Source organism: Grus americana, chromosome 16 (genome assembly GCF_028858705.1).
Source record: "Grus americana isolate bGruAme1 chromosome 16, bGruAme1.mat, whole genome shotgun sequence".
NCBI classification, from domain to species: domain Eukaryota; kingdom Metazoa; phylum Chordata; class Aves; order Gruiformes; family Gruidae; genus Grus; species Grus americana.
In genome coordinates, this window is record NC_072867.1 from 16152318 (window position 1) to 16176015 (window position 23698).

Below are 23698 nucleotides of genomic sequence, written 5' to 3' on the forward strand. Positions count from 1 at the left end.
GCGACCGGTACGGGAACTCTGGCACTAGCAGGGATCGTTCGGGCCGCTTCGTTTAGAGGCGAGTGTTCAGAACGACAGTAATAGTGACCATGACTAGTGGTTTGAACACCCCTTAGGTTCTTGAAGTTCGTAGGCTCAAATTAAATAGTCAATATGACAACAAAAAGGACATTTTTAGGGTTTTTTTAACTCTTTCCTTTCCCCCACCATGTTCTTCCCTACCTGGGAGGTGGCATCTGTGCAGGTATAGGTTTGAGAGGCTAAATCATCCTGTATGTACTGTCTTCCAAACCGGTGGAACCGAAGGGCAAGCATAACAAATAGGTGTGTCATGTGCAGAGGAGAAAGAAAGAGCAATTAATATTAAAAGGAAAAAAAAAAAAAGTAGGTATCTTTCTGTAAGTAGTGATCATCATGCATCATGCCGTAGCTCAGGAGAAATGAGGAATACTACGTCCTGCCAACCTGGAGCAGGTTACACAGTCAGCTGGAGGCAGTGGGTATAAAAGGCACAAAAGTAATTACTTGTACATGAAGTTACTGCAGGTGTGATTTATTTATCTTTAAACTATGCTAGGATTTGAATAGTATGCTTTCAGAATGTCTTTCAGGGGTCTCGTGGTAATGTTACTGCTGAACGTAAATCTACAAAGCACAGGTTACCCCTTCAGTGCGATAAACAGATGAACGTAAAGAACAGGCTGTGCTAAGAATAAGACTAACGTGAAAAATCTGGTTTAAGAGCTGACTCTTCTGAGCTTCCCTCAGTCATAAAGGATATTCTGCGGTTGGGTCCTTTGCTGTTTGTTTGAGTGAAATCCTGCTTCTAAATCCACCAAGTCTTAGCGTCCAAAGTGCTTTCGTCTCTCACCAGCGCTGTGCAGGCTCAGCCCAAAGCCCAAAACCTGCCTCCAGAGTCAGGCCTTGCCAAAGCTTAGCAGAAACGTTTTACACCGTGCCTATTTACAATTTGTAAAGTTTCTGCTTAAAAAAAAAAAAGGGGGGGGGGGGAGGTGATGTGGCACTGCATAAACAAGCCATCGCGGTCCTTTTAATGCTTGTTCGAAGTCTTGCACACAATCACACAATCTTCTGGAGCAGTGGAGCAGCAAAATGTAAAAGCCAATGTTGTGAAGGGCAGTACGAGAGCAGCGAAGGCGCTGGGCTCGCGTGCGCATCCCTGGCTCCGAGGAGCTGCCGGGCGCGTTCAGCTGATGGCTGCTCGGCCAGGTGCTCTGCCCTAATTCGCAAAGCCCGGGAACCCGAACAGGTAAGCTGCTCAAAATGTATTAACTTCATTTCTGTCATAAGGGAAGTATTTTATGCATTAGGGTAGGATTTTTTTTTTTCTCTGAACTGTGTCACCCTGGTGCCTTTTAAAAAAAAAAAAAAAAAAAAGACCCTGAAAACACCACTATGGCACATTTATTACTATAGAATAAAGAATATCCTGTTTGTCTATTTGATAGCATGAAATTATCAGCTTGCTTTAATTAAATAAAAAGCATAAAATTTATTCTTGTAGCCTGGGAAACAAGAGCTTGATGCTCAGCCGTGAGTATTCTCAATATAAAGTCAACCTCCACGGTAAAGAATCAGAAGTGGAACGTGCAAAAAACCCCTATATTTTGTCAGTGACATTCTTTTTGCATCTTTCAGCTTTTTGAGAAAGATGGTGTGCGTGCTAGTAAAGGTTTAACTGTTTCTCCAAACCGCTGTTTGATTGGTTTTATCAGCTTGGTGGCCTCGCTGCTCCTGCCCGGGTCTCTCGCTGGCGTGTGGAGACATCTGCTGCCCAACTCGGCAAGGTGACTTCCATCCGCTCACGCAAGGCGCTAGCAATAACGAAGCAATCTTGTGCAGAGTTGTACTGTAGGATTAATCTTTTTTTTTTTTTTTTTTTTCCCTAAAGGTCAAGTCCAATGCAGGCTTTTCCGGACATTCTCTGTTTTTGTAGCTATATCTGTATAACGTAGTTGCAGGTGGCGTAAAGACTAACAGTTTGTCTGGTATCTTCCACCATAAACTTCTGACTTTGTGCTTGCTACTGCTTTGTCTAGACTGAGTTAATGGAGCGTCCTAGATCGTAACGGCATCTTTGGAGCTAGGTTTGTCTCAAACAACTAGTACGTTAGTGGAAACGCTGGTCTTCCTCTCTGATCTCACTAGGAGTCACGGGCATCTTGACTGTAAAGAAGTTGGAGTGCGAACTTGCGTGGTATGGAATCGCCTTCTTTGGGGAAGGTGTTAATAACAGCGTGGATAATAATCTCATGGCATTACTCGTGCAAGGTTGACTTGGCCCTGGGCTATGGGGAGGGACTTAGCTGACCCTTGGGGTCCCTGTCTGCGCTCTCCTAATTCTGTACCCTGCAACCTTTGTGTTGTAGAAAGAAGTGGAAGATAACACCGATGCAAACATGGAAGGGGCTCTGATAGCCCGCGACAGAGTCGGGGTGCAGGACTTCGTGCTTCTGGACTCCCACACCAGTGAGACTGCTTTCCTGAACAACCTCCGCAAGCGATACCAGGAGAACCTCATCTATGTAAGTGCTGGATTCATCACGTGGAGTCGTGTAGCCCGTGGCAGGTGAAATGTCTCTAAGGGTGGCCTTGCCGCTCAGTTCTAGGAAGGAGAGCTGTGTGTACGTGTCTGTGTATCTAACAATAAACCCTGCTAGGTGTTGTTAGTACCCAGCAGAGTGATCTCCCAGTAGTAGTTTGTCTGTTTCAGCTAATGAAAATCATACTCTCGGCTTGCTCTGAGTTGCCTTACAAAGTTTCAAACGATCTGCAGTAAATAGTAAGGGAATGGGAAAGTGAAAGACTGCCTCTGGAGGTGAGGCAGCACTGAACGTGTTACCTGGCTTGTCTGAGAAGTGCCGAGTACTTCACAGAGCAAACTAAGGCGGCTTCATGGCCACCTCTGTTTTTTCAGCAGCCCCGAGGCTATACGTTGGCTCACAGCAGTGGCACCACGTGCTTTGTCAAGTGAGGACTGATGTTTGTAAAACGCTAATGGAAATAATTTAAAAGAAGGTAGAACAGGGCATTTTGTGCTGAAAATGGTATACAAATATTGTTTTGTAAATCATAGCTTGGTGTTGGCTTTGAAATAGTGAAACCTGTGGAGGGGGTTTTTGTGATTTTTTTTTTTGCTTGTTTTTTGTTTTGTTTTTTCCTTTCCTTCTCTCATAACAAGTTCTGTGCCATCTCTTTCCATTGTTCTTACACCATGTCCTGATGAACTTGACTTCTCTTTTGGGAGCCATCGTTCTAGTGATGGCACAGCTTTCCCACCCGTATGCATTCTTTCTCCCCGCAGACCTACATTGGTACTCTTCTTGTATCTGTCAACCCTTACAAAGAGCTGGATATCTACACAGTGACACAGATGCAGCTTTATCGAGGGGTAAACTTTTTTGAACTGCCACCACATCTGTAAGTAGATCCCTTAGGATGTCAGTTCATATCAATAAATGGGGTTTTCTCTGTAACGCTGTGCACTAGCAACAAGGATGCATGTCCACAGTCGCTAGGGCTGGGGAACGCTGCTGTTCCTATCTGTCTTCCTGTAGGTAAGGAGCTATTTGTCTGTCTTCTAGCTGATGTGAGAGTAAAAGGGGAACAAAAGGATTGCAGAAGTGATGTTGGGGAAACTGTAGAAGAGTTATCTTGAAGATAACTGTCCAGACTAGTGCTCAGTGTCTCCTTGTTAACCATGGTCTAAACAGGCTGCTGCCTGGCTCTGTCCACGTGCAACTCAACGTCTCTTCCTTCAGTTGTCCAAAACATTCTGGTCACCTTGCCTTGTCCTCTGAGGCCCCGTGTCAGTGTGGGCAACCACAGGACTAGCACAGTGCTCGTGCTTGGGCTTCTCAGGAGAGGAAGAAACCTCAGCTTCTGAACTCTGAGCTGGAATTTTTTTGATGGCTGGAAGTTGTTGGGTGGTTTGCCAAGCAGGTTTTTATTTTTTTCTTTTTACTTCTCCTTCCTTAAGTGGCATATTGATGAAAGCTCCACTGTTGGTTATCTTTGTATCTGTCTCTATCAGTAGAAGTCGAGATCTTCCCTTTACTGGAATGCAAACTGACCCCTCTGCTTTGGAGGAGGGAGTCCCTGCTGTGTATAAACTGTATTCACCAGGAATACGTGCAGCCTGTGTTAAGCCCTACAGCAACAGGGGAAAAAGGAACAAGCCCTCTCTGTCCCTCAAATACAGACTGGGTTTTTACTATATGACCTTGAGTCAGACTTGTGTCTGAGCTCTGCTTTCCCGTCATGTCCAATACTCCTAATGTTAGACGAGGAGTAAGTGCTTCTGAAAACCCTGTGATGCTCTGCCTCCCATTGCCATTTCTAACAGATGCTTCTCCTCCGAATACTTCTTGTGATCCTTGTTCAGATATGCCATAGCTGACAACGCCTACCGGGTGATGTGCAGCGAGTACAACAACCATTTCATCCTCATCTCTGGCGAGAGCGGAGCTGGGAAGACAGAAGCATCCAAGAAGATCTTGCAGTATTACGCAGTAACCTGTCCAACTACGGAGCAGCTGCAGATCGTCCGTGATCGTCTGCTACTTTCCAATCCTGTTCTCGAGGTAAAAACTAAATAAAAGTACAAAATGGAGAAGAGTTGGGGTTGATGGCTTTGCTGCGTGAGATGTTCATGCAAGTTTACACACCTGCACCCAGGAATGGCCTCCTGCTTTACATGGTTTTGCACCTGCGTACATAACATAAATCATAATGTACGTTCAGCCTCTTGGCAGCACAACCTCTGAAAGAATGCTTGGGATTTAATATCATTAATGTTTAGGAATTTAACCTTGGGTTTTATAGTAGAGGATAGATGAAACCTAGGAGTACAAAGAAACCGTACACCATACAATGGTTCCTTGTGGCTTCAGTTATAAGTCATATCAGAGCGATACCTTGTTTAGCTGAATTCCACATTAAAGCTAGGGAAATACATTAGTTTGTATTTCTTTAATCCCACTAAATTCAGGAGGAGGACTCAGCTGATGCAGCAAATCTTTGTTACTGGAACTTTGTCCTATCGTGGGCATCAGGCTCTCAGTAAGATGAGAAGTGACTTTATCTGTTTATCCATAGGCTTTTGGAAATGCAAAAACTCTGCGTAATGACAACTCAAGTAGATTTGGGAAATACATGGATATCCAGTTTGATTTTAAGGTGAGAACAAACTTAATGGACTGCTATTAACACGAGCTGTGTCAGTGAACCTCTTGGACACTGACCAGGCAGCACAGGATTTATTAAGACTTACACTGCAGATTTCTGACCCTATTTTTACAGGCCTTGCATTTTGCAAGTGAGGTGACTAGTTATACATCCTGAAAGCTTCCTACACTGCTGGTGGTGCTGCCAGCGCTCCGTGGAAAGCTAATAGAGATTGTTGTAAAGCACAAGTCGCACTAGAAGGACAGCAACCTGTGCTGTTGTTGGATACTAACCCTCAAACGAAAGATGGCAGATAAATAACAGCAGAAACACACTTCTCCTGACGCTGCTCCTCGTTCGTAGGTGTGAAGAAACAGCCGTCACAGTGGTGTTAGTTACACCTTTTGGCGTTGATCTGACTGCTTTGTTCTGCCAGGGGGCTCCAGTCGGAGGGCACATCCTCAGTTACCTCATTGAGAAATCCAGAGTTGTCCACCAGAACCACGGAGAAAGGAATTTCCATATTTTCTACCAGTTATTAGAGGGTGGAGACAAGGATCTTCTATGCTGGCTTGGGCTGGAGCGCAACCCCCAGAAGTACGCCTATCTCATCCAGGTCGGTGAGAGCTTGTCCCTCTCTGTATCTCACATCTGGAATTGCAGGGATTGCACATGCAGCTTTCCTCGCATACTAAGGACGCTGCTGGGCTGCTACGAGAACCCGCCGCGTGTCACGTTAGAGTGAAACTCGCAGGCAGGTTGGTTGCGAATGTATTTGCCCTGAGGCTGTCGTACCCTGTTCGACCCTGGGTGCTTTTGTAGCAGGAATTGTTCTAGCTGTGGCCTAAGGATGCATGTGATAAGTGGCTTATAAGGGATAATATCTCTTATTGGATCAGCCGATAAGAGTTGTGGGGGCAGAAACAAGCTTTTTCGCAACGTGACCGAGTGACAGCAAAGTCATCAGAGTTTTTAAAAAGTCACTGACACCCTTAGAATCCTGGTGAATTCCCCATGTTCTGTGTGTGCAGAATGGCTTAACGCTGCCATCTGTGCTGCTGCTGTGAGAACATAAATACCTTTAAGCAAATGTCACCAAACCATTTGATGACCTTAGGTCCCCCCAGGATGGTCAAGACCCTTCTTGATTCACTGACAAGAGTGGTCTGAGCTACTCAACAGCAGAGTACTATCTGCTTGCAAGTTACGCTTTGTATAAAGGCATCTCTTCCAAGGCTCCTGTGTCAGAGCCTGGTATAAAATGAGTTTCTCGGGATTTGTGGACCTCATTATAGAGCTTAATAGGTATGGTTGCGCAGTATACAGCTTGCTTCGTGGTAGTGCTCTCAGCTTCCTTTTTTCCTTGGTAGTGAAGGCTACTTGGGCAGAAGATGATATTACCATAAAAATGGAACATGGCTGTAAGCTCAAGCTCTTCACAACACTTAGCCGTTTTATGGTAATCACTGTCCAAGCTCAATGCTTTAAGTTATCTGAAGTTTTAAGTCTAAGCTGAAAGATCTGATCAAATGAGCCACTTGCAGGATTAGCAGGAGTGAAATAAACTTCCTACCTAGTTGCAGACTGCATCTATCCGGGCTGAGGAAACTGGAAATGGAACTAGTATGCCCAGTGGTATGCTATGTTTGTTGCTGATAATAAAATTGCTTGGCCAATGACTTGTGCTAATTCACCTTTCTTTTACTGTATAGGGTCGATGTGCCAAAGTGTTTTCTATTAATGACAAGAATGACTGGAAAATAGTCCGCAAAGCTTTTTCTATCATTGACTTTACCGAAAAAGATATAGAGGTACGCATGTGAAAAGGGACTGGGCCCACCAAAGGGAGTTTAAGGAGCGCGCTGCTGTCTTTCCTTAAAAGCCATGGAAGCAGTCTTGCTTGGGAGAGGTGTTAAGGATGGAATAGGACATCATTTTGGGGGGAATAAGGGAGTGAGTGGGTGAAGAGGTCCATCACTTTGTACAGCTGGTGGGAGGATCTCCCCAAGGCAGGTTTCTGACTCTCCTCCTTCCGCCTAGCCAATACTCGGTTTATTAGCATGCGTAGGAAAGAATAGTATTGTCCCATGGAGCTGTGGGAACCCATTTTCTAACGGTATATCTCTTGTTTTTAGCATCTCTTTGGAATTGTTGCTAGTGTCCTGCACCTCGGGAACATTCAGTTTGAAGAAGATAGCAATGGACATGCCATCATTCGTGATGGCACGCAGATCAAATGGATTTCAAAGGTATCTCGCTCTTCCCAGATAGTGACACTATTACAAGTGTTATGAAGAAAACCTTCTGTTTTCCTCTTAAGAACAAAAAAAATCTGTTCCCAAAAGCAGAAAGATTGCTATATAAATAAATACCCAGCTCTTGCTATAACTTACCTTGAATTGCAGGGCTCCTTTTTTCCGTAGCTGAGTGACAGCATGCTTGGATGAGTGTCAGCATCTCTCTGAAACTTCCTTGCTTATTGTTGCTCAAAGATGAGTATACCAGAGATCTACCAAGGCTGGCATCACTGAAATGAACGGGAATGGACTGGGGGGTTACGCCCTACAGATCACCCAATGCCGCTTATTGAAGCGCTCTCTTCTTGGCCGTGCTCTGAGTGTAAGTATTTCTTTCTCCACAGCTACTGGGTGCGCACTTGTCCATTCTGCAGGAAGCTCTCACCCATCGGAAGATCGAAGCCAGATCCGAAGAGGTATCGAGCAGTCCTGCGTAAGCCCAGGCACCTGGGAGCCACCCAGCTCTAGTGGTGGTGGCAGCAGATGAGGAGCTCCGTTCTTAGCAGTGTTACCGTAAAAACAGATCACTCTGCCTGTCGTCTCCTCTGTATCACCTTCCTCTTCTAGCATGGGATGTTAAACTAAAACATATTCCTAGTATTAGAGTTTTGCTGCTGAACAAGGTAGTAACTGTTAAAAAGCTAGGACCAGGGACCTGTAGGCAGCTCTGTGTTACTTGAGCCAAAGAATTTCCTGTTGTGCACTCCCTGGAGTGCTTCCCGGGAAACTGGGCTGCGTAACCAGAGAAAAGCACTGGTAAAAACTGTTCTTTGAGCATTTTGTACCAAGTTTAATAAAATAAAACTAAAAGGAAGTCAGATTACTTCCCCACTTGTCTCGGCACTCTCCAAAACATAGTATCGCAGTCTTGCTGGCTTGCGGCGATACACCAGACTAAAGTGACGCTGATGGTAAATAAAGCTGTAGGCAGCTACAGCTCAGGCTGAGCACTTGTATACAACAACTCGGCTGGTTCCCCAAGCCACAGGTGTGAACTGGCTTTGCAGGAGTTTGCTCTGATCATCTGCAGTATTTATTGTCTCTGGTTTATCTTTATTTTTAGGTCCTAAGCCCATTGAATGTGGATCTGGCATTCTATGCTCGGGATGCAGTAGCAAAGGCGATTTACGGACGAACTTTCACTTGGCTAGTCAACAAAATTAATGGCTCTCTAGCCAACAAGGTTGGTTTCTTGTTGAGTGTCCTCCTAGAGACACCGAGTGCTCCTAACATGCTGAGCAGAGTCTCTCCAGCGAGGCCCTACAGCACTCTTCACCGAACACCTTGCATGCTTGATAACTGATGTAGGGGCATCAATTCCAGCACCGAGCTGGAAAACTGTGTAGTTGGGTGTGGAAGGTGGTATGTTAAACACTTTTAGCAGTTCATCACTCGTTTTAAAGCAGCTACTCCATTGGTGTGGGATGCAAAGCTCTCAAAGAGAAAGTTTAAAATTTAGGCAAGGGAAACAACATGGAATGTGCAGGGAAGAAGCATCAGATGCAGCAGTTACAGAGCAATGGTGTCTTTAACAGGATTCAACTCGGAAAACAGTTATCGGCCTGCTGGATATCTATGGTTTCGAAGTGCTGGACACGAACAGGTAACAGCAGTTCCTGAGGCATGGGGTAATCTGGCATCGTGCTGGTGGAGGCATGTGCTGAAGTCCTACGTGGCTTCTTGAACATCCTCTTGGTCCAGCAAGGCAAGCTGGAGGTGACTGCTGAGTGCGCCGGGTTGGCTGAACCCCTGGTGAAAGCTTTAGTTCGGACTGCTTGCTTGGGTTTGAGCCTTTGGTACAAGGGCGTGGGAGGAATGTATGGACTTGGGCTGTTTGGCTGGAACACAGTAGGTAGTGATGGGAGAAGTAAAACTGTCCATGAAATGAATAAAAAATAATGCTCACTTAACTACTCCAAAGCTTTGAGCAGTTCTGCATTAATTACTGCAATGAGAAGCTCCAGCAGCTGCTGATTGAGATGACCTTGAAAGCAGAGCAGGAGGAGTATGAACTGGAAGGAATAGAGGTAATTTATTTTTCCCCCTCCTTTTATTATTTTGAACAGCCATTACACTGAATGCTTTTGGTCATCAGTGAAGAACTTAAAAATTGCAAGGAAAAGATGTCCCTCTAAAACTTTTCTTTCTTTTTTTTCCCCTCTTATTTCTAGTGGGAACCAATTCCATATTTTAATAACAAGATCATCTGTGACCTGGTTGAGCAGAAGCATAAAGGAATAATCTCCATTCTGGTAAAAACAGTTTGTGCTACTTAATTTAAAATGCCTGTCTGTATCCTACTGTAATGGTCCATAATTGTATTTTTTCCCTTAATTTTGTGATGGGTCTGCATTATTCAGAATGTAGACAAATAGACCTTGTAAGCAAAGACCCAGAAGATTAAGGTAGAGGATCTGCTTGGTAGAGTTGTTTTAAAGGCTGTTTCTAGTGCTTGAGAAGGCAGACCTGGGCCATTGTCTCCACTCTTTGCCTGGAGACATTGAGACATGGAAGGAAGGTGTGCACGGTGACCTAGCTGCAGCAACAGGGATGGGACCCAGGCTCCTTCCGAGTACCGTTAGGAAGACTGCAGAACACAGGAGTGCTTCTCCATAGCCACCTGAAGCCAGGCATCCAGGCTCTCGTAAAGGTGGAAGAGCACAACTCATCCCATCTATCTGCTGACACGACCGGCTAGCCTTGATGTCTGATGCTTCAGAAGGGTTCAGCTAGGAGAGAAACCTGAGAGCTGCCTAGTTCCTCCTGAGGTGCTGGTCTCCTCCTTGTTTCCTTGCCCTTTAGTTGTTACTGCCCTAAAAAAAAAGGTGCTGCTGAAGCCCAGCATTGGCATCGCATTGCAATGGATTGATCTTTTAAGCAGGGCTTTTCTACACATAGTACAATTAGGGGAGCAGGAGTTGTGTTTCTTGGGGTAGAAAAGAGTATTCTGTAAGCTTATTTTCCCCCCCTCCAACTCTGTGATTCATCCAGACCCAGAGTTCTTCAGGTCCTTCTGGATTTTGGTGTCTAATGATGTCATCTTTCTCACTGTTTTTGTTTAAATGGACTACAAATAATAAAGGATGAGGCAGGGTATTGCCAAACCTGGAAGAAGAAGGTAGATATGGCTTAACTTGATTTATCTTGGCAGTTCTACTGAAAACAGACAAGCTAAAGCTCTAAATTTAACTAAGAAATCGATTGTATAAAACAGAATTATCTCAAATTGCAGCCAAGCTCTTTGGTGGTTTTGCGTAACAACATCGCACTAAATATTAGCGATGAGGGAGAAGTCTGTTCAGAGCAGCGTGTGATCTGGTGCCTCCTGTTCCAGGATGAAGAATGCTTACGACCTGGCGAAGCAACTGATTTGAGCTTCTTGGAAAAGCTGGAAGAGAAAGTAGGAGATCACGCCCACTTCGTGACGTATGCATTTACGCTCTGTATCCTGTCACAGAGGAAACTCTTCCCATCTCTTGCCCATAACAGTTTTGGGGAGGGAACAATTTGGATTTTCTTCAGTATAAAGCAATCACCCCCTCCACTGTCTAACGTTGTAGTTAGCTACATGGGTAGAATATGACCTGGGGCGTTGGGGAAGTGGTGGTGGGGATTCCTGTCTCTTTACTGGTGTGATGCTGATCTTTGAGACTGATTTCATTCAACGCTACAATTAGGGACTGATCCTACAAAGATTAGATGGCTTTGGCCCGTGATTTTTGGCCCATGAAGGTTAGATGGCTTTGTGTCCCCCCCCCCCCGACTCCAGGGAAGGCTGAAGATATTGTGAAGAGCAGCCTGATGCCCCAGGCTCTGAAGGGTCCATAAATATTTTTCGAGAGTCCATCTGTATATGTGTGAGCTTTAGATAAAAAGAGGGAAGAAACATGCTCCTGCTCAGATCTCCCAGATAGCGGCATTTTGGTTAATACTCAGTTTGTGGTATTTTTGGATTCAGTTTTGGCAGCAGATGAACGTGTTGGCGCTGGGCTGTTCTGGCAGCTCCCAGCAGAAGCCTACTGAAGGGCTTTGACAAGTCATCAATTCAGAGATGTAGAAACGGTGACAATTCAGCAGCGTGACTCTGAAGTTCATCGCAGCCAAGTGGAAAATTCATAGCCAACTTCCTTGTCACCACAATGTGCCTTACTACTGTTCTGCCTGACTAAAGGCTTGAAATAGAAGTGCTGGATCTACTTAAATGGGATCTGTGCTTGGCAATACTCTTGGAAGGAAGCTTTGATGTACTAATGTGCTGTTGTGACACACAACTCTGCTGTTAGTGACTGCTTATAAAGCTGAAAGTTAAACTGTTAAGTTGCTCTTTTTTCTTTTCTTTTCCTCTTTTTTTATTTCCTGCTCCAGAATTCCTTGCTTTCTAATATTTTCCTGCTATTCTTGAAAATTTTGATTCCTCCTTTGTATTTGGGTTCTTGTTCTAGGGCAAAATATCTCAAACAATCCTTCCCCTGTGGGTTTCACTTTGAAATTGAAGAAACTGCTCATCTTTTTCTCATGTAGGCAATGAGAATGTATTTAAATTAATGTTATAGGGAGAAATCTTAATACTTCTGGAAAGGGTGGCCATCCAAATGGCAATGGGTAGGTCACAGATATTTTATTTTGAGGAGTTTTTGGTAGCTGACTCCTATTCTGCAGGACTGAATTTTGCCGATCAGAATGGATGGATAGATGATAAACCTGTTCGTGGGCCATAACTGTATAGTCATGTTGATAGAGCAGACATTAAATAGACTCCCAGCTCTCCTACAGCTGCTTTTTGCGCAGGTGGCTTTCTACAAACTGAGGAAGCCTATTTGCTGCTTTTTCTCTTGGTAATTCTTTTTTCCCCTGCAGTCGCAAGCTCGCAGACCAGAAAACACGGAAATCCATTGACTGGGTGGATTTCCGCCTCCTTCACTATGCAGGAGAAGTCACTTACTGTGCTGTTGGTGAGTGTGAACAAAGTGCCAGCCTAGAAGTTGCCTGGGCTTCTAAGCCAATGGGGTAGATGATAACTTGATGTGAAGATGAATTACAAAATATCTGCCCTCTGCAAGTACTGTTGCTTGGAAGTCTTAAATGTGACTGCAGTGTGAATTTTGAGGATATACCTTTCCAGATTTTGTGTTAAAGTGTGTAGCCTCCAAAGAGAATTAAACCTTTTCCTTTTTTTTTTGTGTTTTTCTTCAGGATTTCTGGAAAAGAATAATGATCTCCTGTACAGAAACCTGAAAGAGGTAAGAAAAAAAACAGGATGCTGTTCTCTTAAGTTCTCTTACGTTACCTTGCTCAAAGCGGAAATGTTTTGCAGAAGATTTACTTAATCTCTGTAGCAAAAAAGAACATATATTTCTACTTAGCAGTGTTCTGTAGGCACTTGCATGCGTGTTCTTCTGGCTGCGCCGCTCAGGTTTAGCAGCATTGCGGTAGGAGTAGCACCCCTGCTGAAAAAGGCAGCTTTGCGCTTGTCCTGTTCCAGGTGCTCTGCAACTCTAAAAACGGCATCATCAGAGACTGCTTTTTACTGTCAGAGCTGGACAACAGGAGGAGACCAGAGACTGTGAGTTTCATCTTGAGTCTTAACTTTGAACATAAACTCAACTTCCCAAGTCTTGATTTAACCACTCATACAGTCCTTAGTCCTGAATTCAGTGGATTTTTTTTTTTTCCTGGTGTTACACCCCTGCTAGCTTCTTGGTAGTTGAACAGTGATGTGCTGAGACAGCAGCAAGCGATGTGACATACCTTTATGTTGTTATTAATGCATCCTTCTAAAACGAGCCCTCTGCCTAGCAGCCAGCAGTGGTTAGTTTCTGGAGGGCTACCTTGCGTGTCCAGCTGTATGGCAGGAGTTCAAATATTCCAGCTAAGCACTCCGTCGGGATAACTTATGATTGACTCTGTTTCAAAAGCTTTGTGGTACTAATGCGTGTGTCAGCCTTTTATTTGCCATTTTAAAACGGGTGCAGGGGACGAGTTGATTTCACTTACTGCAGTGCTTGAGTTCCAAAGCTGAGAAAGTTCTTTCAATGTCATCTTAGGTTGCAACCCAGTTCAAAAACAGTCTGACAAGTCTTATAGAAATCCTGATGTCCAAGGAGCCTTCTTACGTCCGATGCATTAAACCAAATGAGAATAAGGAGCCTGGTAAGGCGTTGGACTGACAACATGGTTGAGATAAAGGAATGAAGTGAAGGAGACTAGCTTGTAGCTAGGTACAGCATATATGTATGGGGGGGGTGTGTGTATACATCTACATCTATATATATATATAAAAAAAATCTTAGTTAAGCTAGCAGCAGAGTCCTCACCTTGGGTAAATGTGGGTTTGATTCCTTCCTTATTTGTCCCAGTACACGGACAAGCGAGTGAGGTTCCACAGACAGTGTTTACCAGGGAATGTGTGTTCTTACTACAGGGAAGTTTGATGATTATCTGATCCGACATCAGGTGAAGTACCTGGGTCTGATGGAGCACTTGCGGGTGAGACGAGCTGGCTTCGCGTATCGGCGGAAGTATGAACTCTTCTTGCAAAGGTAAGAGGAACTGTTTTGCCCTCCAGGCAGGTTTACCTGCCCTCCCACGAGGGCTTCAGGACAAGGTTTGTTTAAATGTCAAGTCCCAGTGATAGGAGATGCAGAGGTGTCAGCAGACACTCTTCTGCATCAAAGATAACCTTTGTACGTGTCCTTTGTCCATATCCCTTTTGATCTGCTTTGGCGTCTCCTGCCATGAATAAAGCAATAGGAATTTGGGGGAGGAGAGCTTCAGGAAGGGGTTCCTCAAACATCAAGTCATTTGTGTTGATGTCTTGCTGATGTTTCAGGTATAAATCTCTGTGTCCAGCTACCTGGCCACATTGGCATGGGCCAGCAGCTGAGGGTGTGGAGAGGCTCATCAAGCATATTGGTTACAAGCCTGAGGAATACAAATTAGGAAGGTAGGTTTCCTTTCTCTGGCTGTGATCTCTGCTGCTCAGCTGCATGGTGCTTGCCATATTTGATCCTCTGTCCTGTCTGTGGCTGTAAGCCACCACGTGGCCCTTCCCAGAGAGCTGCAGGATGCAATGCTGTGAACAGATCCCTCTACCTTGGCTCTTGCTTGACTGTGTGAACTGGGTTGACCTGCCTGGGTCTGCAAACCTGATGGCTTCTGATTAGTGACTTCTCTAAAACAGGGCAAAGTAACCTCACCCTAAAGGCATACAATGATCAGGAGCAAGGAGACAGATAAAAAGCCCAAATGCATAAATTTCTTCTTTATTTTTACCTTCCTGCTTCAATGGAAGGTTGAATCCAGCTGAGTTTCTTCTGTCTCTGGGTTAGGGGAGATGGGCTGCCTTGCTTCAGCTCCAGGTCCCCCTGTGTGCTTGGGCAGCCAGAGGCACCTTGCCTGTCTCAAGCTTGGGTTCTTTTCTTAACTGCCTCTTGCAACCGCTCCTGAACCACCACCTTGTCCTCCCTGCTGAAGACAAGGCATGGGGCAAGGCAGGGCTCTCTAACGTTACCTTCAACCTGTGGCTATCAGAATCCATGCATTAATGTCCAGGGTAGTACCTAAGACAAGGAAACTTGATCATACTGGGTTTCAGCTGCTTATCCTGAGCTCCACAGCTCCTGGGAAGACTGTGGGGATCGCAGCGTTCAGAATTACAAGTCATGTAATGGTCTCCATGCTGCGCCTTCCAGGGCAGCTGGGACCCTCTGCAGTAACTGGTTTGCTTCCTGCCCTCTGCACCATTTCAGCATGTGCCAGCTAGACAAATGAAGAGGGGTTATGGAAGGAGATGTAACTTGTTTAGTGTCACAGCTAGTTGGAGGACTCTGAGCCTGGTTAGGGCAGCTGAAACGATGGCTCACTGTGAATAAGCTGTTCATGGTCTCTTTTTTTCAGAACCAAAATATTCATTCGGTTCCCAAAGACTCTGTTTGCTACCGAAGATGCATTTGAATTCAGAAAGCACCTGTTAGGTATGGTTCCAGTTCCCTTCATCTATATATAGACTAAGTAAGAAGCAGAGCCTGGGTGAACCGTGTTTCTGGGCTCCAGGTTCATGCAGTAGATGCACCGCGGTGAGAGCTGAGACCCCTGGTCTGTGGAGCTCGGGAGAGGCCAAGGAAGAATTAGTAACCTTTTTCCAGGGTGGGGAGAAATTACTGGCTGTATTGCTTGAGTTGTAGATACAGATCTCCTTTAGAGCTCCTCGGTCCCACTGGTAACTGTTGATCCGTGCCTAGATGCACTAAGTACTGTTCCCCTGGGACTGGGATGCCACCTCTCATCCTAGTGTTACCTGTTTTACCCACTTGAAATGCAGAAAAGCGTGGGGCTGCCTGTGGGTGCCTTTACCTACGCAGCTGCTTTTGGTCCTGTTGGTGTCTCTGTTCCTCGTGATTGTGCAGACCCTCCTGTGCCTTGGCATGTGGTGTCTGATCGCTGGGAGCGCAGCTCCTGAACACTTTCATCCTGTAGATATGAGCAACATCTCTGTGGTTGGTTTTTGGTTTTTTTTTTGTTTGGTTTTTTTTTTTTTCCCCCAGTTTCAAGGCTACAGGCCAAATACAAAGGATGCCTTGGAAAGAGAGAGTACAAGAAGAAGAGAGAAGCAGGTATGGGCTCTGGAATTGAGGACTCTCTTCTTAGGGCTATGCTTCCCAGCAGGAGATGCAGCTTTGGGAGGTCACAAATCCGTGTTGCTGTAGATGGCACTCGCAGCTTCCCTGCAGGGCTGTGGCTGTTGGGGTGAGGTGCAGGTGACAGCTGAACGAAGAGTATTCAGAGGTCCCTTGAGTTCTGTTTAGCTCCTCGCACCATGAGCTGCTCTTGGCCTCGGCCAGGCATCGGCTGTGGGAGCAGCTCTGCGCAGCGACAGCACGCTCTGCTGTGCACGTGGGGGTGCTCTGGGGTGCCGAGGGAATTGCTCGTTAATTCCTAGGGAAACAAACCCTCTCATCACGGTGGACAGGCTGCTAAATACCGCTGCAGGCTCCAAGGCCAGGTTTGAGATGAGGCGCTTGGTGTGTACGGTACAACACTGCCTTGATGTTGAGCTCTATGGTGCAGGTAGTGCCGGATTAGTTATTACGGAGAAGGAAACGTTCTAGCTTCTTACTCTAAAGATCAGCTGATGAAAAAAGCTGCAAAAGAGCCAGTTATAACTTCTGCTATGTGAATTTGAAGGGTAGTATGGCACAGGGCCTCTGATACAAGGACCTGATTAATTCTTGCAGCTATCAAGCTGGAGGCTTGTTGGCGAGGAGCACTGGCACGGAAGGAGGCCAAGAAGAGGACGTGGGCGGTTCAGATAATCAGGAAGTAACTATCAGAATTCTCTGACTTGCACAGATTTCTGTTGCTCTGCTAGTTCACATTGGTACAGGGATCTCCAGAGCAATCCTTTGCAAGCCTCTCTGTTCTCTTCATGGATGTTCTCTCCACTCCCTTAACCCCAGCTCCTGAACACTGCATCAGTAGCAGTGCTGATCTTCCTTTTTATCTCCAAAACGTTGTATTTTGGCCAACAAAACTTGGGGAAGAAAAAGCTAATGTTTAGAATATTATAAAGCTTAAGATGTCTGTTGCTGTAGCACAGGTGACAGTGTACCTGAGCTAACATCAATGATCTGTTGGCCTGTTATGCCTCTTCTGGGACTTGCCTTTCGTTTCCACTGATTTCTGAACATAACATGTAAGTTCTGATTCCGGTATTTTCTGTAGATTCATAAATGGCTTCATCAATCGGAAGAAACCCCTCTGTCCAGAGAACACTGAATTTGTGCAGCTTGTGCAGTACAACTACTTGATGAAGCTCAGGGACCACATTCCAAAAAATGTCTTGGACAAGAGCTGGCTCCAACCTCCTTCCATCCTGGAAGAGGTGAGGGTCACTGCAGGCTTCGGGAGAGGTGAAGATGGCTTCTGTTCTGTGGTCACGGCTGTGCATGCTTCATGTAGGGAAGGAGCAGCGGTCTTCTGCTGGCTTGTCCCTTGTTCAGGCATGATGGCAGAGCCTTTGGAAGACCCCAAGATCCTCTGTATTTGGGGGGGATGGCAGTGGAGGGAATGGTGCTGCTGTTTAAGTTTCCAAGGGAAAGGAGGAGGGAGTCTGGTGCTTTCCTTTAAGGAATGGAAAGGAAGATGCACTGACGGAAAAGTGAACGCATGAACCCTATTAAAGACAAAATTAATCCCACGAGGTTTTAGACTTGCAGCCCAGACAGACTTGTAGCCTTTCGTCCTGCCTGGGCTTTGGCAGGACAGGTAGCCTCAGCGTGTGAACTGGACAAACGAATTGCTTCCAGCAGAACTCCTGTTTAGAAACAGCTGCTGCCGTTTGTTCCGGCCCCCAAGATCCTGCCCGTAGCCTGGCTGGGGACACGAGCAGATCACGCCTGTGCTCAGTGGGTGAGGTGGGCTCCAAGTTAAAAGCTTGGGTGGAAGACAAGGAGAAGAGCAATGCTAATGGTATGGGACGTGCACAGTGCCGCAGTCTCGTCTGGGGGCGATGGATGGGGTTTGCTGCTTTTAGTAACCCTGGTAGTGACTCCTGGTGCTCTGTGTCCTTCGGCTACTGCTGGGTGTTAACCCTGCTCCGGGCTGGGGGCTCCAGTGGGCTGTGACTAGGTGTTAAAACCAGCTCCCACCAGGCAGGTATTTGCTAGGGCTGCAGCAGGAGTTGTTTGCACAACTTCACTTTTTTTTTCTTTTTTTCTTTAATGTAGACGTCCGAGATGCTACAGAAAATCTGCATGAGGAACCTAGTAAGGAAATACTGCCGAGGTGTTACTGCCGAGAGGAAAGTGCAGGTAACTATAATATGTGGCATGCAAATGCGCGAGTTAAAACAGGGTGTGAACGTGCGATACCTGCTCTGTGAACTGCCTGAACTGCAGGCTGTACCTGCTGCCGCACCGCTGCTCCTTCTGCTGAGCAAATGTTCCCCAGCCTGGAGTCGGGTGTTGTTCAGTGCAGAGCTCCTGCCGACACCTGGGTCTTAATCTTACGGCGTTAAAACTGCTGCTCTTATTTATGGATCTATCCTGACGATAAGAAAAAATGCGTAGGACTCTTTAGTCCCTACTACCCCGTTATTGGGTGTGATACAGGAATAACCTAAAGATGTCAAACGAAATGCAGCACGGGTCAGGTAGATATCGCGCGAGTAGAAGGATGATGATGTGCAGTACCAACGTCTATGTTACATCTGCTGATGTTACTGATGGAGAAACTCTCCGAGGGTAAAGGCTGTTCCTTCTCAAAACAGTTACAGCAGAAAGTGGTAGCAAGTGCTGTCTTCAGAGGGAAGAAGGAGGGCTACCTGCAGAGCATAAACCAGCCTTTCGTGGACACCCGGCTGAGTGAGTACACCGCAAACCCCCGAAGGACTCGGCCACGCGCTCCCTGCTCAGGAACATTCCGTTTGACAAAACAGGCGGTTTGAGGGACGTTCCCATCTGATGGAGGCAGCATCACCTGCTGTGTTTGGGCCCTGCCACTTGGGTTCCCTTCCCCTCTCATGCCTGGTGACACGAAAGGGATTAACTTAACGCGCCCAACATTGCTCTCAGACTGGGGGTGCCTGCAATCCCTCCTGGGACAGGCAGCTGTAAACCCCAGCAAAACTCCCCACGGGCTGGGGCGGATCTGGACCCGCCTCGCTGTGCTGGGGGGTGCGGGGATGCTGTGGTGCGGATCGAGTCCCAAGGACTGGAGCTGCTGGGAAGGAGCGATCACTGGGATGGGTTTAGGAGTAGCTGGAAGCGAACGCCCTCAGTTTGGGAGCGTACCCGTGGGACTAACGGGATGAAGACAATTAACGCAGCTCTCCGGTGTTTTGCTGGTGGGAGTGGTGGCCATCTGTTGCCTACACTCGGTTTATCTTTCTGGTTTGTTCCTCAGAAGAGAATGATATAAACCCCAAAGTACTGCAGCTCATCCACGGTGAGAAGATCAAGGTAAGGGGAGGAGACCTGGGGCTCAGCAGCCCTCGAACCAGCTTCATGGGAGTCCTGGAGCTGGTCGGTCACACAGACTAGGCGACCCGCGATGCCCGAGGCTGTCCTGCAGCCACGCTGATGTGCAAGGCAGACTGGTGAATAGCAGTGTAGCGAGTATTTCCTTGCTTTTAAATTGGAGACGGGTCTCAAAATGCACCTAGACGGAAATTATTTAAGATTCCTTTTAATAAAAGCTTAAAAAGCATCACTAACCCTTCTTGGGCTGTAATGGGCAGGAGCAGTGCAGGCATGTGCGCTGCACTTCCCATGGCTATGGCATAGAGGGCACAGGTAAACCGTCTTTTTTCTCAAAGCACGATTCTGCCATCTGAATTTCCGAGTATAAAGAAAACGGATCGCTATAAGTAGAGGTCGGCAGCGGCTGCTGTGAGCTGGGATCTGCTGCTCCTTGCTGAACCGCTCCCAGCGCAGCACCCTGCGCCAGGGAGAAACGCTGAGACCGACTCGTTGTTTTCAGTACGTGACCCCCGTGATAAAATATGACAGGAATGGGTTCAAAGCACGAGACCGGCTACTTGTTCTGACCCAGTCCTCGGCATACGTGGTGGAAATGGCCAAGATCAAGCAGAAAATAGACTACGCCACTCTGAAAGGTAACGGTGGAAGTCAGCGTGGGATTTCCCTTTCTGCCACCCTGGGGGAAAGATGAACTTCTGAAATTTGGTCTTTCAAAGATATTTGAAGCAATGATCTACCTGAGAATGGTTTTTCCTGGGGGATGGATAAGGGTCTGTGTGTCAGCATGCAGTTCCTTGAAGTATAAATGATGAGTAAGAGGACACAGTTCTTTGAAATACTTAAATGCAGGAGGACATCACTTCCTGCTGAAACAGAGGGGGGAAAAAACCCAACCACTTCCTACTGTGTTTCATAGGTATTTTTAATCCTGCCATCACCTGAACTACAGTCCAGGGGTAGAATTTATACTTTCTCCCTTACCAAAACAGAGGTAGCATGGAAAGGTATAGAGCAAACAGTTCATGCATTGTGTTTAGATAACCACCATCAGAAATGGGTTATGATGACCGGGAAAGTGATCTTCAGAAGGCGTTTTGAAAACTGGAAAAGTGATGATGGTGGTGTGGAACTGGTTTTGGTAGTTTTTCCACTAATTCTTGGATTTCTTTGGAAGGTATTTCCACCAGTAACCTGAGCGATGGGATTGTAGTCATTCATGTTCCCGAGGACAACAAACAGAAGGTAGAAAACTGGAACGTAGCTACTGTGAGCTTGCGGTTAAAGCGAGGTCTTGTAGCTGACACCTCTAATACTTTCCTATGAAATACTCAGATTACACAGTTACTGCTGTTTACTGATTCTGTGATCAGCTAGACCTTTACATTCTTGCTGTCTCACCATGAAAGCTTTCACTGTCTCTTTTTTTTTTTTTTTTAAGACCCAAAGCTGCTATAAATCCTTAATAACCCCTGGAAAGGATGTTTAACGAACCCGCTGCAGCATGGCTTACGTGCTGGGGCAATGCTAGATGACTTTATGCCTCTTTTTTTTTTTTTTTGTTTCCAGGGAGATGTGATACTTCAGTGTGAGCACATCTTTGAGACCGTCACTAAACTCTGCATGCTGGCCAATAAGCAAAACCTCGTTAAAGTTGTGCAGGGGAGGTAAGGAAGGAGGTTGGATGGGTAGTGTTGTGCAGGCTGTGTTTTATGGAAGAACTTGCTTCAAAAACTTCTAGGCCTGGACTACTTAAGTCAAAACTACGGACATCACCCAGCAGACAGTGCCCTAAGCTGATCAGGTCTGTTGCAGTAGCACGGTTGTTCTCGTGGTTTCCTTTCGTAGGCACAGGGGAAACAAGCTGGGATGCCCTGGAACAAGAAAATATATTAACAATCACTGCAGCCTTTTCCCCACGCTAATGAAGCTTCTTCCATGATGGTTGTGGCTGCACCTTGCTAGGTCTGCTGCTCTGCTCTGAGCTGCCTGCGACCCATCTGCCTGAAACCCAAACTTGTTTATAGGTGACTGTACTTTAAAACCACTTTTTTGTCCAGGCTTCTGCTGATGTGACCTGGGCGTGAGGTTGTGGGTTCAGTGGTTTCACACCGGATCCCATTAGCACCAGCCCTGAGGAAAGCCTGCTGGGCTGAGCCTGCGGGTCACCTCGGGACAAACACTCCTCTCCCCAAGAGGTTCTGAACACCCCGAGATGTGATTGCTGAGCACAGGAACCTTCTCGGTCACGCCACCGAGCTAATGGCAGGTGGATGCAGTCTGTCTCTCAAAGCTCAGCATAAATTGAAACAGGCATATGAAACCTGTACTTCTGCTCCAGCTTTTCTCTCTGGCCTTTGCATTTCAATTGTAATTAGATTCCGTGTGTTCAGTGGTTTTCTCCAGGTCAGATCTGCTTATCTTCTAGTGCTTAATTGCACCAGGAAAATTCAGATGCGTGGACCAGGCAGGCATGCTCCATTCATCAAACCCTTCTGGGCTGTGTGCTATAATGCAATTGTTTCGGAAATTTACCTAAGCTGGAGGGCTCTGATCTTCTAATCTAACGAGATTTGCCAAGGGAACAGAAATAAAGGGAGCTTAGAGTAAAGCCTATTGCAAGGAAAGCATCTAATGAGTAATTCTGTCTGTATTTGCAGTCTCCAGTTTCGCATTGGCTCTGGGAAGGAAGGGACAATGGTGTTCACCGTTGGGCAGGAGCCTCAGGTCTTTAAAGCCAAAACCGGACACCTAACAGTGGTAAGGCCTCACCTGAGCGCTGGGAATACGACTTGTGCTTTCTCCTTTGATGCTCGACCCCTGTAGAGCACAGCTAAGTTCCAGCAAGGGCCCTTTGGATTTGATACCTCCTTGCAGAGCGGTGCATGACACAGTTACCCAGTCACTGTCTACCTACATAACATAATGCATGCTAGAGCTACGTCACATAATGCACACTAGATGGTCATCGCTGTGCTGGGAGTTGCAGCTACGCACCTTGCATGTGAGTTGTCACAGCTACTTGCTCTCTCAAGCTAGCATGGGGAGAGGGAGCAAGGTGCTCTGCTGGCTTGGTCACTTATGGAATTTAGCCTGAGCCCAAATCCAATGTGCACCTGCAGGAGGAGGACATGGGCGAGGTTTGTCACCTCTTCTTGCCTCCCTCAACCAAGTTTTATTTCTGAGATTCATTGGGGGACAGAGGGAAAGTGTTTCTTGTCACCCAAGCGGGTTATCTGGGAAGGAAGGATCTGACTGCTGCGGAAGGGAACGGGAATGCTGACCCCATACGTAGCAATGGAAAACAGGGGAGCTTTGCTTCTGCCCTTGCTCACAGTCCGGCAGGGACCAGTGCTAAACCCACCTGTTCAGACAGAACACTTGTACTTAACAACTTCCTTTTCTCATCCCAGGTGTCAACCCAGGCAAAGTCTTGATGGGAAACAGTTCCTGTTCCTGTCTTGGTTAGGAACAGAAAGGAGCCTGCAGGATCAGACCAGCACACATCTCCTCTGGAATCTTTGATGCCATAGGGCTGCTGTGATTTGAGAGTTTGCTTGCATCTTTTAGGCTCTTTTTTATAGCTTGAAACCATTCAACTATAGCTAAATAAATTCCATTATGTTGCTGTAATAGTCCAGTGAGCATAGAGGCTTGTTACATGCTGTCACAGGGAAAGGTTTAAACCAAACGTAAACTGTCCATCGCTGTGCACTCAGTAAGAGCTGAGAGCTCTGACCAGTCAGGAAGGATTAAGGTAGAAGCCAAAAGGCTTCTCTAGTTGTACTCTGGGTCACAACTTGCCAGGAGCCCTGCATCAAATGCAGATCAATGAAGTTAACTCTGGTCTGAAAACCCCTTTTCTCTCAGGCAGACTGGCAAAGCTGTTAACACCAGCAGCTCGTTGTTCAGCACATGGAGAGATGGGGTGTAGGCATCACCGTTTCCTTGAGGTACGCAGGGAGAGGGTGGAAGTTGGGGATGCTGCGGCTCATGTTGAGGCAGTGCTCACACTGCTCCCTCATGTTGAGGCAAACTTGTGAGGCTCCAGCTTGCTTTGGCCAAGCTGAAGCTACACGCTGAGGATCCTGGGCTTGCTGCCTTTACCTCCTGGCTCTTGGGCCTCTGCAGCCCCCAGGATTTAAAACTAACAGCAGGGGCAGGGTGATGGTTGGTGTTTCTTCCTGAAAGTGCCTCCTGGCTCTATGGACCATGAGGGCAGCACGCTTCAAACAAGTA

The 23698-nt window shown here is 46.5% G+C and overlaps 1 protein-coding gene across 3 annotated transcripts; it reads left to right on the plus strand.

Moving 5' to 3' along the window:
* Positions 1–2396: 2396 nt before the first annotated feature.
* Positions 2397–23676, plus strand: MYO1H (myosin IH). 3 transcript variants are annotated; one of them, XR_008579502.1, is made up of 32 exons: positions 2398–2546; positions 3326–3441; positions 4406–4604; positions 5119–5199; positions 5624–5803; positions 6900–6998; positions 7323–7436; positions 7829–7900; positions 8548–8667; positions 9020–9087; positions 9406–9511; positions 9656–9736; positions 10819–10910; positions 12342–12436; positions 12678–12724; positions 12967–13047; positions 13529–13634; positions 13906–14023; positions 14314–14427; positions 15381–15457; positions 16028–16096; positions 16718–16802; positions 17205–17364; positions 18209–18292; positions 18751–18844; positions 19386–19441; positions 19962–20097; positions 20637–20704; positions 21029–21126; positions 22120–22219; positions 22337–22463; positions 22873–23676. XR_008579502.1 is itself a non-coding variant. In XM_054844287.1 (31 exons), the coding sequence occupies exons 1-31, from the start codon at positions 2421–2423 to the stop codon at positions 22894–22896; spliced, it is 3066 nt and encodes a 1021-aa protein (XP_054700262.1). In that variant the 5' UTR covers positions 2397–2420; the 3' UTR covers positions 22897–23675. The 3 variants fall into 3 exon arrangements, 2 of the variants coding, with proteins under 2 accessions (XP_054700262.1, XP_054700261.1); XM_054844287.1 differs by lacking the exon at positions 22337–22463 and having other exon boundaries at positions 2397–2546; positions 22873–23675; XM_054844286.1 differs by lacking the exons at positions 20637–20704; positions 21029–21126; positions 22120–22219; positions 22337–22463; positions 22873–23676 and having other exon boundaries at positions 17205–17392; positions 19962–20029.
* The last annotated feature ends 22 nt before the right edge of the window (positions 23677–23698 follow it).

Excerpts from the sequence above, each read along its gene's own strand:
- MYO1H (XM_054844287.1), top strand. The coding sequence starts at position 2,421 with ATGGAAGGGGCTCTGATAGCCCGCGACAGAGTCGGGGTGCAGGACTTC. Across the intron at positions 18,845-19,385 it reads TTTCGTGGACACCCGGCTGA|AAGAGAATGATATAAACCCC; the intron begins GTGAGTACACCG and ends TTTGTTCCTCAG. Across the intron at positions 20,705-21,028 it reads CCGAGGACAACAAACAGAAG|GGAGATGTGATACTTCAGTG; the intron begins GTAGAAAACTGG and ends TTTTGTTTCCAG.